The 18,041-nt window shown below is 43.6% G+C and overlaps 2 protein-coding genes across 5 annotated transcripts; one reads left to right on the forward strand and one right to left on the reverse strand.

Annotated features, from left to right (window-relative positions):
* Nucleotides 1-1,974: 1,974 nt before the first annotated feature.
* Nucleotides 1,975-10,839, reverse strand: GUCD1 (guanylyl cyclase domain containing 1). 2 transcript variants are annotated; one of them, XM_043498169.1, is made up of 7 exons: nt 9,601-9,702; nt 7,858-7,861; nt 7,515-7,599; nt 5,900-6,065; nt 5,023-5,114; nt 2,971-3,212; nt 1,975-2,454 (listed from the first exon to the last, which is right to left on the reverse strand). In XM_043498169.1, the coding sequence occupies exons 1-7, from the start codon at nt 9,700-9,702 to the stop codon at nt 2,363-2,365; spliced, it is 783 nt and encodes a 260-aa protein (XP_043354104.1). In that variant the 3' UTR covers nt 1,975-2,362. The 2 variants fall into 2 exon arrangements, with proteins under 2 accessions (XP_043354104.1, XP_038228866.1); XM_038372938.2 differs by lacking the exons at nt 7,858-7,861; nt 9,601-9,702 and adding an exon at nt 10,457-10,839.
* On the forward strand, nt 9,597-16,372 carry SNRPD3 (small nuclear ribonucleoprotein D3 polypeptide). Of its 3 annotated transcripts, none has more exons than XM_043498170.1 (4): nt 9,597-9,714; nt 13,318-13,467; nt 14,945-15,137; nt 16,219-16,372. In XM_043498170.1, exons 2-4 carry the CDS (start codon nt 13,342-13,344, stop codon nt 16,278-16,280), a joined length of 381 nt encoding a protein of 126 aa, XP_043354105.1. In that variant the 5' UTR covers nt 9,597-9,714; nt 13,318-13,341; the 3' UTR covers nt 16,281-16,372. The 3 variants fall into 3 exon arrangements, with proteins under 3 accessions (XP_043354105.1, XP_038228880.1, XP_043354106.1); XM_038372952.2 differs by lacking the exon at nt 9,597-9,714 and adding an exon at nt 11,158-11,277; XM_043498171.1 differs by lacking the exon at nt 9,597-9,714 and adding an exon at nt 11,207-11,314.
* Nucleotides 16,373-18,041: the final 1,669 nt, after the last annotated feature.

Genomic DNA, 18,041 nt, shown 5'->3' on the forward strand with positions numbered 1-18,041 from the left:
CACAGTGAAGCATTACACATAAATGGACTTGGACATACAATTCTCTAAGTCAGTGGCCTGCTGGTAGCTTAGCTAGTTTTGTAGGCATTATAAGGCAAAGCCTGTTACTGATTTTGGCCACAGGGCCTCTGCAGTGATTGTGATGGAACTGCTGATGCTTCTGTTCTGTCAGCCAACAACTTGTATCCTAATTCCTAGTCATCTTCACAGGCAGTGGGCGCTTCAGTGCATTCCAGCCACACCTGCTGTAAATTAGTTCTGATTAAAGACAAGTTTCCATCAAACTTGTTTTTCAGATTTTGCAAAGGAACTGCATTTCTACTCACCTACCACCGTATTTCAGGCACTGAAGAAAGGAGCACTCTAACTTATATTGAACATACCCTGTCAAGTACTTTTTGGGTACTCTCCAGTGTTTGCAAGCCACCTTGATTAGAAAATGTTTTTCCTTACAACTTTTATCCTTTAGTGTATTGCTAAACACTCACTCCCTGTACACTGTTTTCACCAAAAAGGGTGCCTTTTATTTACTATCTGCACCATCAAGGATTACAGCTTTAGGAAATGGGTTTAAGATGTGTCTCCTTGGCTGGTTGTCTAGGTACAAAACATAATATTATAGTGCTTACATCGATAGCAACTTTTTTTCTTTTGTTTTTAAAATCATTTAGAATTTGGAGGTGAGTTCCAACCAGTTATAATTTTAGAGTAGACCAGATTTTGGGCCCAAAGTATTTGCCTGTGTATCTTTAAGTCAATTGTACATTATCTGAATTCTTAGCTGAAAAGGCTAAGTATAAAAATCAAGCACATTTATATTGTAGTTAAAGTCATAAAGCTAAATTTCAAGAGGCGATGAGACTGGGAGTTAAAATTTGTAGGAAGTGTAAGGACAAAGCTGAATTATGTCCTACACTTCAGTGCTTCTCTGCAAGGCAGGTGATCCCAAATAATATGTTCAAGTGGCTGCACGCAGCCTGCTGCAATCTTACAGTTTAGCTTAAAACATCAGAGTGCAGTGAGGACCCTGCTGCTTACTCCAAAACAGCTGTTGAGTGAGAAGAGGTAGAAAGTCTGGACTCCTGCTATAACATCTTTGGACTTCAGCCAAGAGAAGTTTGTTCTCCCTGCCTTCTCAATTAAGAAGCAGAGTATGTATTCCTGGGAAATCCTTCAATAAATCTCAACAACAAACATTTAACTTCAAATTACAATACAGGATTTGGGCAAAATCTGTTCTTTCTCCTGCCAGACATTTAAAACAACCCCTTGCATGTAAGGCATAAACCCTCAGTGCTTGGGTGGCTACTTAGTGCATTTGCTTAATCAACAGTTTAAAAACTGTACCTAGACTTGATCCCCAGATACTGCAGAGAGAGAGAGAGAGTTGTAGTGGGCAGAAAGATATTTCCAAGCCTTTGCACACAGACTTAAAATTTCTTAGACCCAAATAAAATGTCACCAGTCACCCTTTTGGGGCAACACAGAACTTTGGTCAAGCCGTTCCTAGAGACTTCTTAACTCATGCAAGATAACTCAGTAGGCAAAATGACACTAGGTGCTTACTACTTGGAAGGAGTAGCCTATAGCCCTTAGCAGGAAGACTGATCCTCCACTGACAATAAGTTCAAACTGCAAACTCAACTCCCAGGTACAGATGGTGAGAGCAGTCAAGCTAGGTTTAAAGAAGAAGCTTGCTTCGTAAATGGTATTTCATTCCCATTATGAAGGCAATGCTGATAGGATCTGCCACAGTATGTCAACAGCTGACAAATCATTTTCTTCCTTGAAAAAAAAATCATCATGGGGCAGGTTAATTATTTATCCTATCTACACCCTTCTGACCATTAAATAACTAAATCATGAATGAAGATCAGCTCTGGCAGTTTTGAAGGCAAACCAACATGTATTTCCTATTTTTCCTTTCTTACTTCGTGTAGCTGAAACTGCACAAATTTCCAAGTGAAGATTAAATTTGTGTACTTGGTGTTTTATTTCAAAGTCTTTAATTCAGAAACAAGCTCATAGCCAACTGTAAGAGTCGGACTCTGAGGGGATTGCATTTTGAAACTGCTCTCAGATGTGCAAAGTTAAAATTAAAGTTTTGTGTGTGTGTGTGTGTGTATGTGTGTGAGTGAGAGAGAGAGATATTGCAACATTAGATAGTTCATCATCAGGAATAAGAAGATGAAGACAACACTGCAATATATTTGTATGAATGTCTATAAAGCATCCCTTATTTAAGATCCCACTGCAATTCAGGAGCTAAGTCTCTGCAGTAAGAGTCCTGAGACAAGCAGCCAGCTGCCATGCGGGTGCTGGGCAGACTGCACCAGAAATGACAAAGCAGCAAGCTTGGATGTCAGCTGTCTGTATAGATAAACAGGATATCCTCATCTGTGCCGTAACTTGTCCTGGCTTCCTCAAAGTTACTGATGCTGGTGCTGCATGTTCCTGTGGGACAGGAGCAGAGTGTTAGTCAAGCTGAGCCAGGGGAAGAATTTGCTCATGAACAGCTCTTAGCCTGGCTTTGGGTAAACTGAGAACTAGACCTCATGGGCTTGATCTTGCAGCCCTTACTCGCCTGAGTACTGCCACTGATGTCAAGGGGAATGCTTATTTGCATAACAACTGCAGAAGTTGGCTCTGTATAATTACACATCATGTTGTTCTTTCTTCAAGATATCAAACGTGTACAGTTTAGCTCTCCTAAACTGAGTCCCTCTGAATACTCAGAGGTATGAAGGCCATAGAAGAACCTATTAGAATGTATTTCCAATGCATCTGAATCACAGGACAGAAAAGAATGAAATCACTGAATTCTGTAAGAACAATCATGGGCCAATCAGCTGATGCCGCCTGACTCAGATGTCTGGTATCGGAAAACTCCAGCTGGTTTTGCATTATGCACATGTTAGTAACGAGAAGATGGAGAATCCACACAGAATGAAGCAAAGTTCAGCTACTCACGGTCAGCATAGGCAGGGTTGTTGTAGTAGACACTCCCTGAAGCTTTGTTGTAGCCACACAACACAATGAAATGGCCCTGGTAGTCAGGATTCCTGCAGAAGCACTTCTGGCCAATAGGGAGGAAACAGCAATATTTGACGGGACTTGAGCAAAGTTCACACAGTAACAAGACTGCATTCACCAGGACAATGGCTACATGACCTTGGGACAGGTGCTCCTGAATGTCCTGGACAGTCACTGTGCTGCAGAAGAAAATTCAGACATTCACAAAGAAGCACAGGAGAGAGATCTGTATTCAGTGGATTGGGCTCTCCCAACCATGTGAGCGTGGATGATGTCCATCTCTGTTATGTGACTGCTATGATTATTTTACATATCTTTGTTGTTGAGGGCTCTACTGCAGCCGCGGACAGTCTATTATACCCTCACTGCCAGTGAAGAGCAGAGCCATTCTGGCTGAAGTTCTATAGATCATGCGTTAAAATGAATGGAATCTCGGGATGTCTCAGATGCCCTGGAGGAGCAGCATTTTTGTCAGAAGTATGAGATAACCATTCAACGCTAGGGAGATTAGTTTATTTATGGGGCAGTTAGGGATGCTGTAGAATCCCATTCTACCCAGCCGGAAGCCCAAATGCAGCTGGTCTCTAAAGCACCAAGTCTTTCCCAGCTGGAGGGACTGGATGGCATAAGATCCCCAATCATCTTGGTCTCTGCATCCTAAGATACCTTTGTCAGGTAAGAATACAGTTTCCCAATTATAAAGTTGCATTGTCTGGCTCTCTATTCTTGTCAGGATTGTTGTTCTAATATTTTATTGTGCCCAATTTAGAGCATGAAAATCACCCATGCCCACCTCATTTGTTTGAGCTGAAGTTCTTCATTCAGAGACACAGACAGATGGTGTGTTCCATACCAGTCTGCACTCATCCCCTGGATCAGATCCAAGTGTTCAGGCTGATGTCCTTTTTAATCTCTTCCAGCACTGCTCCTCCCCTTGCCTTCTCAATCCTAGTGTTGTACAGGTGCATATACAACCTCCCCCCATCTCTGATGTGAGCCAAATGCTAAAGCTTTGTTACTGTGCAAGATATGGCCTAGATTTTTGCTGCTGCTTCTTCCTCCTCCCCCTTCCCCCAGGTCACAGCACTAGGTGGATAGATGCTGCCATGCAAACTCTGAGTACATTTAGCAGGGCACTAAAGATTCTGGCAAATGCAGGTTTAAAAAAGCATGTAAAAACACAATAAGGCCATTGTTTCTAGGCACAAATAGTACCGTCCCTTTTTTCTCTTGCTACTACTCATCTACCCCTGTAAACAATATACAGAGTCAAATGCAACACTGGTGGAAGTGGATGCAACTCTTGACTTCAGTTTATACCCATTTACAGTCAGATTGAATATGAGCCAGAGTCTTTTCTCCTCTTCTGAATTTTGCTGTCAACAAAAGGGTTTTAAGCCATGAGTGTGATTTTTCTTTCTCCCATGTTTGAGTCTCTCTCTGGGGAGGTGCCTTCTCCTATGATGTCATCCTTCCTTTGGAAAATATTGTAAATTACAGGGTTTCCAAGGGAGTAAAAGCACGCATGCCTGATTTTGGTTTATTTCTCTAAGTACAGAGCTCAGCAGTGTTAGCACAGCTCTGGGAACAATGGGTTTTGTGCCACTACAACAGTCGCTTCAGCACAGATGGCAACTTTTTTTTAATAAAAGCTATTTAGAAGACATTCCCTGCTAGTTTATCTTAATGGAAGAAAAAATTTTCGGCCTAAATAAACAGCCAGTTTCCCATCAGCAAATCCAAACTGCTGCTTTTCCCCTTTCAGGGCTCCACTTTTCTGCTCTTCTTCTCACTCACCATTTTGCTTCCTCCCTCTGTCTCAATGGAGGTGAAAAGACAGCGTGGGAAATAAAGAGGGGGTGGAGCCTGAATTTAGTCTGACTTACACGAGCACAGTCAGAGGTAACTCAAAGGAGTTAGACAAGTGTGAAAGGAGACTCAGGCCCCTAAAGTCTCCAAAGGGAAAAGGAGATGAAATAACAAGCTCACCACTTCTCCACCAGCACCTTGCTGGCTTTGGCTTGGACGAACAACTGGTTCACTCTGTTCTCTTCTGTATCAAAGTGTTTCCTGTAGAATGACTAAGGGATAAAGAATAATTTACAAACAATTCATCAGAATGAAATTCACCAGAGTAAAGTGAATCTTCAATTAAAAACCGGTTAGAGAGGGACTGGGTGGTTTAGGGGATTGATAATGGGTTAAGGTGTCATTCTCCCTCAGGTCACTGGAAACAGGATAAGAATCTCTCCTCTAGTTCATCAGTTCAAATTCAGTCCAGGTCAGTGGTTATTGCAGTCTCCAGCTGATGGCTGTTCAGCTGCCTATGTGAAATGAATCTGGTCATATCAATTTAGTTCTTAGATTTCAGGACTCCACATAAGAAAAACCATAACCACTACTGGATCAAATTGGCCCTTTCGTTGGCAATATCAACAGAGGCCAAGGATTGAATGGACATGGAGACTGAATTCCCCTCTCACCTCTAGAGGTGGTTCCTCCAGGTCAAGGTTGAGGCACGTTGGCGGGGGAAGTGTAGTGGAAGCTAGCACTGCTGCTGCCCAGGCTGTACCTGTTCTGTAGATAAATAGAGGGCTTCAGTCTCCAAGGCTGTTAAATAGGCTGGAACCTTTCATGAACACTGAATTGGCACTATTTTTTAAAATGCATATCATGGAATCAGTGCCGGAAAATATCCGGGACCACATCTAACCTGGGTTTGGAATTGTTTCATGGACAGTTTGGCAATAGACAAAACTTGCTTACAGGAAGGTTTAACCACATCAATAACACAGCTCCGCCAGCATGGCCCTGATGGATCATGATGGAAAGTGCCCGATATTTCCCAGTGAATGAAGATGCTCACCTGATTTTTATAGCCCTTGTCCACTCCAAGTGTCTGTGTGCAGAACCTATGCTTAACACCAAAGTGTCGCATTAGGTAGGCCAAGTCAATGGTCCAGATACTCTTTGTTAACCGGAGTTCCCGGATGGCTTTCTGAAATTCGTCATCATTCAAACGATTCAGGTACCTGGGGTATTAGAGGAAGTGGGGAAGCAAAGACATTAGCAGGAAGTGTGTCTATCAGTCCAAAGCCTCTTAATATCACAAAAGGGAAAACCTGAAACAATAGGGTTTGGTTGAGAAACAACCAAAATACAATCCACAAATGAACCACAAATTCCAAAGCAAGGGAAACATGGTAGGGAGCATTTCTCTGGATTTATCACCGGTGACTGTCTCCCTTTTGGAAATTTAGTGCTGTCTTAATTATTTTACAGTTCTAAAGGTGTACAGGACACTGTACAAGAGGTGAGCTGTGCTAAACAAATAATGGGGCTCTATCCTGAAGAGTTTACAATCTAAAAGCACGAATTCAACAGAGCAAATGCAGGAAGGGGTATGGCAACTATAGCTGGATTGATTCATGGAATAGGTACGTTTCAGAAGGAGTTTTTTGAAGGAGGAAAGGAACTTGGTAAATATTCAAAGGAAGGTTGCTTCAGGCACTGAGGGTAATGTGAATGAAAAACAGTTGAGAGGCTTGGATTGCAGAAAAAAGGAAGGAAGCCATTGGAATTCAAGAGGGAAAGACACAAGGTCAGATCGGCAGGGTAAGAAGATCAATCTTGACAACGGAGGTTTTGAATAAATTGGAAAGGAAAAGAGGAGAGGGGGATGGAGAGGCTAGAGGCAGAGGTTACAGTAGTCAAGATGGGAAATTACCAGCGCACGGACTAACGTCTTGGCAGAAGGGATGGAGAGAAATGAAAATCTTCTGCTTCATATCTACTAAGTGGACATCTAAATAGGTATTTCACTCTCCTGCACCTAAGCTCGTGTTCCTCTGTGGAAGGAAAGACTAGTTCAGCAGGACAGCTAGTAGGTTAAAGAAAATGGGCAACACAGAGAATAGTTTTGAAACTCTTATTCCTGGAATGGAAAACATTTACCCCACAGAACGGATGCCCAATAGGACAGTGGCAAGATACTAACTCTTATAAATACAGAAGAAACCTGCTGGTCATTTGAAGACACACACATTTGAAGACAAAGTAATTCAAAGGAATTGCTATGATTAGTAACAGTTCCAATAAGCAGAGAGAACATTCTATCAGACAAAACGTGCTAATCTGCAGGGATAACATTCTATTGGGTTAAACATGCTAATCTAAAAAGTTCTTAAAGTTAATCAGATATTTTGTATATATCAAGAAACTAGGTTAATTATCCTTCGTCTGTGTTTTCTTTTCCTACTGCTGGAATACTGGTGCTATGGCCAGCGAGGCAGCAGTAATCCTTAGCAGGGCACTGGAGAAAATATGGTCTGATGAAGTTGTGAGGTTAGTCACAGCTGCCCCACCCAACTTTTCTCCTTTGACCTTCGATCCTGGTCTTAGGAAGCGTCCCACAGTGGGGATAACATTTCCCAACTTCCCATGCTCAAACCCACTCCTCTGAACCACAATCAGTTACTTACTGCAATGCCATCCTGGAGCAGGCTAGCCCACAGTCCCAATGGTACAACTGCTGAATAACTGGCACTTGCAACTGGACATAATCAGCTGGAGTAAAAACAACGCATCATTAGAAGAGCATGATAGGTGATGTGTGTATCCTTCCACACATTAGTATTAGCAGTCCTCTTGCTACCATACTTAGTGCTGTACTGGGGCACTTGAGAAACGTTTTTTATTTTGTCCCATTAGCAGGTTATGCTTCTCAGCATAAATTAATTTTTTTTTTAAACTGTCCTTTTCCAAATTGTAAAAGTAAGTGAACAGTCAAGCATCTGTTTTAACCTGACACTCCCTCTTTGCTACAGGTCTGACCAATTCTGTAGCAAATTCATCCTCCTCTTCCGCCCTAACTTTTTTCTGGTCAGATCTACCTATTCCTAGTCATGGCCCTTGTATGATCATGAAGCGGTAATCACACCCTAAAAGAGATCAACAGACTTTTTTATCTTTTACTGTGGTGTGTCCGAAACTGAGTCTCTGGGTTTAAACAGATTTTGTGACTGCAGCAAACTTCTTTGCACTCTAACCATCAAAGATGTGCCAATACTCAAGCGTGTTCATCCAGCAAAAAAACATACCATGCCACAAGGAAGTGCTAATTGAGCCTGAGAACAACAGGAACAATAGGAGGACTTGTCTCCTTAAGAACACTACACTGAGCTACAGCAAGACTGTGAGAAGTTGTGTTAACGCAATGGCAACTGTGTCTTTGCAGTCAGTGTAAAGACAGGGATACGGTGTGTTCAACATCATATGAGCTAGTCATGGTCAACATCAACTCTTCAAGGTTGTGCTCTAACTTGATGTAATTTTCTAGGGAAGATATGCCCAAAATGCTTTTAGCAGAAACAGGCCATCGTGGATTTTGTGGCCTCCTTCCAAAATTTCTCACATTCCTATGTATTCCATTCTTTCTAGCCTTTCCCTTGTGGCTTTGAAAACCAGAGTACCTGCTGAGGACATCAAGTCTCTTTAATTAATCTGGGTCTGGCCAGCATAAATCAATGTACTAACTCATTATACTAAGGGAAATGCTAATCCCCAAAGCCTACTCACATTAGGAATTACAAATCATTTGTCATAAATCCCTGCTGGTGGATTATACTAACCTCATTTTCCACTAAGGACTCTACCCCATTAGGTCCCAAGAAAAGAACACATTTTCTACATTACAATCTCAAACAGTAATAACTGATGCCTAATGTGTCAACTAATTTCCTTTGATTTATTGAGTTGCCAGCCATCCTGTCTTGCCTTACACACCCTTTGCAGTACCAACTTCATATTACTTTTCGAGATCCCTAGAGGAGGACGATTGCCAACTGTCCTGGAATAAATGAAGTGATAAAATATGTTCCAGTAATAAACTGAACTGCATGATCATTTCCAGTTTGATAAATACTCAGTGTGACAGGTTTACAAAAAGCAGCCACTAATTCCAGATCCCTAGTGGACAGCACTACCCTCCTCCTCAACATGGATCTTAGGCAGATTGGTGCAGCCATTATCCCTGATCTGATTGACCTGGAAATGCAGGGAAGACAGATCCTCGAAGGACTTGCCAGTAGCTTGTGAAGACACCACATCTTCCTGGAACAGTGGTATCTTCCCAAACTGAGTGCCCTAGTTCTGTCGTCTGTCCAGAGTGATACAAATCCAGTCCCAGGACTACTTTCTTTTCACTATACACTCAAAAGCCCAGAATGTTCTGTTGGAAAATAACTGGTATTTAAACTATACCCAAATCCTCACACTGAACCCAGTTCAACATGAAGAGCTTCAGCACAAGGTATTGGTTATAGAAGATGCTGCAGAACGGTGCTCAGGGAAGTGGGCATAGACCCCATCTTAGCTATTTAATTCTAGCCCCCTCCCCCCCAATCATGCAGTTACATTCACCGGCAGCATCTGATTTAAAAATCCCATCCAGGCATCTCTTCAGAATCTTAATATCCTTGGGGTAACATCTGTTATAGGGACAGATAATTTTTTCTGGTATTTCCTCTGGCCTTTAAAATACTGCTTTAGCTCTAAATCTTCATCTGCTGTATTAGTGATCACAGTGTGCACAACAGCGGGTGTATAGAGGACTATTGCCAGCAAGGGCTGCAGACCAGTCAGGGCCTGCGAATGCCTCAAACTTCTCATGAGAGAGTCAAGGTAGGCATCTTTTATTGGACCAATTTCTGTTGGTAGAAGGTACAAGCTTCCAAGCTACACAGAGATCTTTCCTCAGCTCTGGGGAAAGAAGCAGAGACGCTGAGCCACATACAATTTGGGACAGATGTCAAGCAGAAGGGGTAACGCATGTAGGAGGCAGTCGCTTGAAATGAAGTGGCCAAGTGGGGGTTAGATTGTTATGCAGAAAGCGGCTGGGGGTCCGAGGCGGCTCGGGCAGGGCGCAGCGAAGGGGCTGGGGGTCCGAGGCGGCTCGGGCAGGGCGCAGCGAAGGGGCTGGGGGTCCGAGGCGGCTCGGATCCCCCCCCCCGGCAGGGCCCAGCGAAGGGGCTGGGGTCCGAGACGGCTCGGATTCCCCCACACACACACCCGGGCAGGGCGCAGCGAAGGGGCTGGGGGTCCGAGACGGCTCGGATCCCCCCCACCCGGGCAGGGCGCAGCGAAGGGGCTGGGGTCCGAGACGGCTCGGATCCCCCCCACCCAGGCAGGGCCCAGCGAAGGGGCTGGGGTCCGAGACGGCTCGGATCCCCCCCACCCGGGCAGGGCGCAGCGAAGGGGCTGGGGGTCCGAGACGGCTCCGGCCCCCCGGACAGGAGTCCGAGGCATCGGGGCAGGCTGGCTGCCCGGGCAGGGGCTGGCGAGGGTGTCCTGGGGGCGTCGCTCGGACGTGGCTCGTTTACTGGGCCCCAAAACCCGTCCCGGCCGCGCCCGAGGACACACTGACCTGAGGGCGGCTCCAAGTCCGCGGCCTCCTTGGGGCTTTTCATGCCGGCGGAGAGGGGGCCAGGCCGCTCAGTGGGCGTCCGCCGAGCCCGGGCCGGGCTACAGGGCTTGGCGGGGCCGGGACCCCCGCATGTCTCGGAGCGGAGCGGCGCTGCTCCGCCCGGCCCCGGCGCTGCTGCCTGGCAGGGGCGGGGCGGCAGGAGCTGCTGATGCGGCGGGCGGGGAGAGCTGCGGCTCCGGGCCCAGCCCCGCACAGCGGGGACGGGGGGGAAGGTGGCGAGAAGGGAGCTGGCCGCGCTCAGGACGGCGTCGCCATGGCCGGCCCCGGGGCTATTCCCGCCGCCCCCGACAGCTGTCAGCAGCGCGCGTCCCCCTCCCCGGGGCGGGTCGACGGGTCCGTCCCCACAGGGCAGGCGTTATGGGGGTATATGTGCACCCCCAGCCAGATGCCCGAGAGATTCAGCGGGCGGGCGGGCGGGCGGGCGGGCGGGGGGGGGCTTTTCACTCCTGCCCCGGGGCCGGGTGTGTTAAAACTCGCAGCGGCGGAGCTATGCGACCTCCTGGTTTCCCTCCCCGCCTCGTGGGCCGGGGAAGCAGGCGGAACCCTTGTTCGGAGCTGTTGTATCCCCGCGAGACGCCCTCTCCGGAGGCCCCTTCCGCTCACGAACCATAGAGTTGAAAGGAGAGAGGCGGTCGGGAAGCGCTCTCTCCGGGCAGCGAGGCCTTTCCGGTTCCGGTGCGCGGGGCATGGTGGGATATCGGGGGAGGCCATTAGAGCGCTAAAGCGGAGCCCACGCTGAGCAGAGACGTGCCTCGCGGAGCGTAAGTGGCGGGCGGGAGCGCGGCCCCTCATCGGCCGGCGGGTGAACTCAGGCCGCCCTGCCGGTGGGGAGCTGGGCTGGGGTCCCGTGGGGGGAGGGTCTCTTCTCAGCGCTCCCCTCCCCCAGTGACCCGAGGGCCCGGGCTCCCGCCGGCGCCCCGTCCCCCTCCCACCCCGAGGGACACCGTCAGTAGCCGAGTTTTGCAGTGGTGAAGTAACGTGGGTGTAGCTCGTCTGGGGTTAGCGGCTGTGGAGGCGGATTCGTTTTAATACCGCGCCAGGAGTGTGTCGGGGTCTCCCCGCGGAGCATTGGTGTGGCTGGAGCCTTTGCTTTTCCTGGCCCAGGAGGTCGGCGGGGTATAACTGAGCGCCACGGTGGAAGGTTTTGTATGTCTGACTAACCTGCCCCTTTTTAGATGTCATCTCTGGCTTTTAATAAAACCAAAAAAAGGGTTAAAGTTTAGAACTGCCTTCAACTGAGTATAGAAACATCCCACTTCACCCCCCCCCCACACACACACACGATTTTCCCAGCGCCTTTCTTCCTCTTTAATTACAACAGTCCTAGTTACAGTGAGGAAGGGATGGGGTGAGATGAGAGACCAAAACAGTGAAATGTAGCTGCCAGGTGAGTCCTTCATCTATTAAATTAGATAGGAGTCATGTTTTTTTACGTAGTTCAAAACTACCCTCTAGATGTTTAGTAAGAATTACTTAGAGAAAGAGAGAGAGAGAGAGAGAGAGAGAGAGAGAGAGAAAATAAAATTTACTCATGTAAATAGTTTCCTTTAGGTCCATGACTCTGTAAGTAAGGATTTGCAGCATCAGGACATAATGCACATCAGTGGCCTTGCCATATCATTTTAATAGGCTCCTTAGCCATTTATTTCCAATTCGAAAGAGGTAATATCTCTTGTTGTACCAACTTCTGTTAGTGAAGGAGACAAGGATTCAAGCTACACAGAGCTCTTATATCTTTATTAAAGGAAGTACTTCACCCACTTTTTCTCTCTAATATCCTGGGACCAACATGGCTATAACAACTCTTTCCTGTATGGTAAGGTAATTCTTCTAGTGGAGGCCATGTATGTTCTCAACCTCAGGCATTTCTGAAAGGAAATAGCTCTTGTATCAGAAATATCACTTTGTCACATTGCTTCTGTGTCACTTTAATAGAAAATCTGTGTACTAAACAGTGCTCCCAAAGCTTGAGAAAATCCTCTATATGGTACAGATACCTCCATCACAAGCTTGTAAGACTTTACACTAACGTCTATATCTTGGGAAATGTCCAGCATGTTGTATGTTTTTAATATGATGCTTAGAAATACAGTAATGTAATATGAAATGCTCTTTATGTAGTTCCTGCCTCTTTGTAAGTATCACTTCCATCAAGAAATGAAATTCTGTGAATACACTGTGTGAGAGTCAGCATCTCTAACGGAAAGGAAAGTAGTATTTTCTTTCGCTAGTAGCAAGCTAGTGTTTTGGAACTGCTGATTCCATGCTTTGGTATTCTTACTCTGGTTCCATTTTGCTGGTATGGGCCATCAAAAAGTTAGTTATGTCTACTTAACTCTTCTAAAATTATTATAAAAGAGCCTCTCTCTCCTGTTTCTTGATTAACCCATCAAATTCCTCAGTACTTCTGAAAATGTAGAAAATTTGAAAAGTTTTTCTTCCCCATCCTTCATGACTCTCTCTGAGTTCCCCATTTCTTTTCCTGCTACCAAGATTTTGAGACCAACATAGTTTTATTTTAGAGACTATTTGGCAATTACATCGCAGGTCAATGTGCACAGAAGCCTTAATACTGATTACATGTTCTGGTAATAGCCATGGTGACAGAAGTCCTGTTTATCAAGTTGACACTTTTTAAGGGCACTGAATCTGTGGAAAAATGAAAAAAACAAAACGAGTGAGTAGTTCTGTATTTTCTGGACTAGAAAAGTTTGTTAATACAGATTTTCACTCAGACACCTTTATGTGGGCAAAGAAACTTGCATGCTATTCCTTTTTTTTTTTTTTTTTTTTTGGCCTAGGTTTAGAGCTGTACTGCTGCAAAGATGTCCATTGGAGTGCCAATTAAAGTGCTGCATGAGGCAGAGGGCCACATCGTGACATGTGAGACGAATACAGGGGAAGTCTACCGTGGCAAACTCATTGAAGCTGAGGACAACATGAACTGCCAGGTATGTCTGGGAAAAGGGGGTGTGAATGGTGTATTTTTGGAAAGGTCCATCTTTGGCTGATTGTCAGCTTTACTTAAATATTTACATTTCTACTCCTCGAGATGAAGAAAGATGAATTATCCTGCTTCGTAGCTTTGCCAAAATGACAGTCTCTCGTGACATTCTAGAGAGGGGACAGCTTAAACTTTTTGGTTTATAGGAAGGAGCACCTGTTCCTATCAGAAATTCTTACACATTTTCAGAACTCTGTTCTGGGACTAGTTTGAGATAATGGCATTTCTGCTAAAACCCTTCGTTATTTCAACAGCTAGCTTCGACTCGACTCATTAGCTCAGGATATGTTTTCTCCAAATCAGTGTTTTGAAAAACTGTATCTTAATTTTTTTTAAAGCACACACAAAGCCAGATACTTGAATACGGCGTAATTCTAATTGATTTTTAGAACTAGGGATTCACATTCAAATTGCAAATAATTCTTGTCTCATAAGAAATTACTTTTGTTAGAATAAACTAATATATGTGATACTACAGAAGGAAAAAAGAAAAGGAGTACTTGTGGCACCTTAGAGACTAACAATTTGTTAGTCTCTAAGGTGCCACAAGTCCTCCTTTTCTTTTTGCGAATACAGACTAACATGGCTGCTACTCTGAAACCTGTCATTACAGAAGGAAAGATATTTCCCCTTGTCAGTGAGTTCCTGTTTTATCCCTAATATAAACAAAGCTTATTTATGTTAATGTGAACAACTTTAGGAATTTGTTACTAGAAATACAACTCTGAGAGGGATCAAAATAGCCTACTAAATCCCCAGGATTAGTAAAATTGCAATAGTTTAAAATGTGTTGTCTCCCATAAACAACTGCAATTGACAAAGAGTGCCAGAGTTAACAGACCTTCTGAGTACCGATTTTAAATAGTCCTTGGTCTTATTGTTTTTTGTGTACCAGGCTCCATGGGTTAGTCTCTTCTTCTTCTCTACCCCCTCTCGACCATGGTTTACACACACACACACACACCCCTAATGTAAATCTGCTGTGTACTTGTATACTGAACTGATCTTGAATGCTGAATCTGATTTTTGCTGGCTAGATTACTGTAACAGACACTATGCACACAAGTAAAAGACCAAACTTGTGTAAGGCTGTGATGTCTTTGAAAGATTCTTAGCGATCTTGTGCTGCTGTTTCAGGATATTCTCTTAATTGGGATTCCATTTACATTAGTCAACTTGCTGCATCTTCTGAAAAATACCAAGCCATGTTAGCACAAAACAGATAAAAGCTTCTCTCAGAGATCAGTTTCAAAACAGTCCTGGAAAGCTATTCTGTTGAACACATATGTTCATGCTATTATGTGGCCAGACAGCTTTCTGTGTTCAAAAGAAGACTTCTTTGAATCAGAATTCAGTAGCCCAAACTGGAACACTTCACTATTTAATAGGCTGTAATAGGCACTGATCAGTTTTATGTCTTCCAGATGTCCAACATCACAGTGACATACAGAGATGGGAGAGTGGCACAGCTGGAGCAGGTGTACATTAGGGGTAGCAAGATACGGTTCCTCATTTTGCCAGATATGTTGAAAAATGCTCCTATGTTAAAGAGTATGAAGAATAAAAACCAGGGTTCTGGCGCTGGACGAGGCAAAGCAGCTATTCTCAAAGCCCAAGGTGGGTACCTCTGTGTTTGGTCATTAAGTTTCCTGTCAATTAGGAAACTGAAGTGGCTGTCATTATCAAGCGTTCTGTAGTACAAAGAGTTCAGTTTATTACATCACTTTAAATATGAATATCACAAGGAGTAAGAGGAGTTTATTTGGCAGGTATTCAGAGGGGAAAGTTAAATAACTGGGAAGTTTGCACTTTATCCCCCCCCACGTCTTACCTTGATTTAATTGTCAAACTCAAATTTTTAGTGCTTTAGAAAAATTAAAAATAGTAATATTAGTTCAAAAATACCAGGCTGTTAAGGGTCTAGTTAGTTAAATCTCAACTCAACCCTCCCACATAAAACTCAAGATTTTTGTGCTCCCTGAGTATGTTTGCAGATTCTGAAGCAACTTTTTGAATCACTTGGGTCTTGTCTGCAGTGATCTTTTTCTGGGCATTGGGTTAATCAAATCTACTTCAGTTATCATTGAAGAATTAATTTAAATGTAAAAATGGCACTTAAATACACAAGGATTTGAACTTAAAAGTCAGACTTCCTTTATCTTTGACGAGGCCTAAATTATGCGGATTAGTGCATAATGATTAAGAGGAAATATTTTGGGGCTGTTTATGCTTATTTAGATTATTTTGAAAAGGTTTTTGCTTATAGAGCACTTTGAAATCTGTTCAAGCGTGGTATATAATAGTGGTGGTGGTAAAATGTTATTCAAAAATGTCTCTGGCATGGCACTGACTTCTTAATATAGGTCCCTTGGGCTGCAGGTTTGTGCCACTAAATGGAATGAATACAAACGTTTCATTTTGTTTTACTGGCAATCTGTTGTTAGTTGCATGTGTTTCATGACTAGAAGCATGTAAACGTTAGCTTCTGCTCCCCATCATAGAGCACTCTGGGAATTAGAACAGTACATCTCCTTCTGAACTGTACAGGATAACCTAGTTTCCACACTGCTAACCCAGCACAAGAGGCTAGATACTATAGTGATTGGCACTGCAAAAATATCTTTGATACAATACGTGTAGGTTTTTATAAACATGCAGTTATGTCAGATCCACATGATCCCTTATTTTTTTTCTTCAGTGGCTGCAAGAGGAAGAGGTCGTGGAATGGGCCGTGGCAACATTTTCCAGAAGCGAAGATAATTTTGGACTTTTTTTTTAAAGGGTTTAATTTACTACTGGTGCAGCAGTTAGGTTTCTGTTTTGTTTAAATAAAATCTGTTTCTGACAAAATAGAAAGTTATGTGCTGTTGTGTGTTGACAGGTCTTGCCTGGGACACAGCTGATGAGGTGATAGCATTTTGTAGTGGGAAGCAGGTATTGCATATTGATAATAGAGCAAATTATTTCTAAATCCATCTTGAAATAGAGAGACTGGTACCTGGATTTGTGTGCTCTAAAAAATATTGAGTTAAATCTTGCATTTCAAGTATGTCTTTGTGTCCTTGGCTTTTCTCACTAAATCCTGTTGCCATCCACTCTGCAAAAAAGAGTTAAGTCACCATCTAAATGCATATTTTTAGGTAAGAGAGGATGCATTCTCAACTGGCAGAGTGTTTTTGTCCCATGTTGAGTGTTTCAGGGGTTTGCTGTGGCCTTGTCTCCCTGTGACCTAATACAGGATCTTGGTGAGGATGACTGATTCGTTGCTGACAGTTCTGTAAGCAGCATCTCTTGACTTTTCCTCTAAATCACCAAGTGAGCTGTTGAAGAAGCTGCTGTCTCATTTTGCAGTGCAGTTAGCAGTAGGGAGGGATTGAAGAAAAGGCATGCAACAGGTCATGGGGAGGACAAGAGAATTTGGGGACTGGCTACCTTATTGGGTCATAATAATACGATTGAATAAATAGCTGGATGGCTGAGGATTTGCTACCAAAAATATTACACTACATTCAGAGAAAGAGCCAAACTAAAAATAGAGCCTTGCATCTTGCATATTACAAGAATGCATTCAGAATCTGAGTTGTGATCTTCTCTCTTCAAAGACGCAAATAGCATAAGCATAGTTTCTGACTTTGCAAATATGAAAGGTTTGTCAGTCAGCATAATTTTATACTTCCCTCACACCAATTCACTTTACTGAAATATTGATTGATCTGGAGAGTTTAAAAGGAAAGACTGTCATTGCTTAGGTTTCAGAATGGTAGCCGTGTTAGTCTGTATCAGCCAAAAAAAAAAAAAAGTACTTGTGGCACCTTTAGAGACTAACAAATTTATTTGGGCATAAGCTTTCATGGGCTAAAACCCATTTCATCAGATGCATGCAGTGGAAAATACAGTAGATAGATAGATATAAATTATACACAGAGAACATGAAAAAATGGGTGTTGCCATATCAACTGTAACAAGACTAATCAATTAAGAAGGGCTATTATCAGCCGGAGGAAAAAAACTTTTGTAATGATGATCAGGAGGGCCCATTTCAAACAGTTGACAAGAATGTGTGAGTAACAGTAGGGGAAAAATTAGCATGGTGTTTACTTAGTGTAATGACCCATCCACTCCAAGTCTTTTTCAAGCTGAATTTAATGGTGTCCAGTTTGCAAATTAATTCCAATTCTGCAGTTTCTCATTGGAGTCTGTTTTTGAAGGTTTTTTTTGTTGGAGAATTGCGACTTTTAGGTTTGAAATTGAGTTACCAGGGAGCTTGAAGTGTTCTCCAACTGGTTTTTATTTCCCCATGCTAATTTTTTCCCTACTGTTACTCATACCTTCTTGTCAACTTGAAATGGGCCCTCCTGATTATCATTTCAAAAGTTTTTTCCTTCTGCTAATAATAGCCTTCCTTAATTGATTAGTCTTGTTACAATTGATATGGCAACACCCATATTTTCATATTGTGTGTGTGTGTACACCCACCCACCACACAATCTTCCTACTGTATTTTCCACTGCATGCATCTGA

The sequence above is a fragment of the Dermochelys coriacea genome, chromosome 15 (assembly GCF_009764565.3).
Source record: "Dermochelys coriacea isolate rDerCor1 chromosome 15, rDerCor1.pri.v4, whole genome shotgun sequence".
Taxonomy (NCBI): Eukaryota; Metazoa; Chordata; order Testudines; family Dermochelyidae; genus Dermochelys; species Dermochelys coriacea.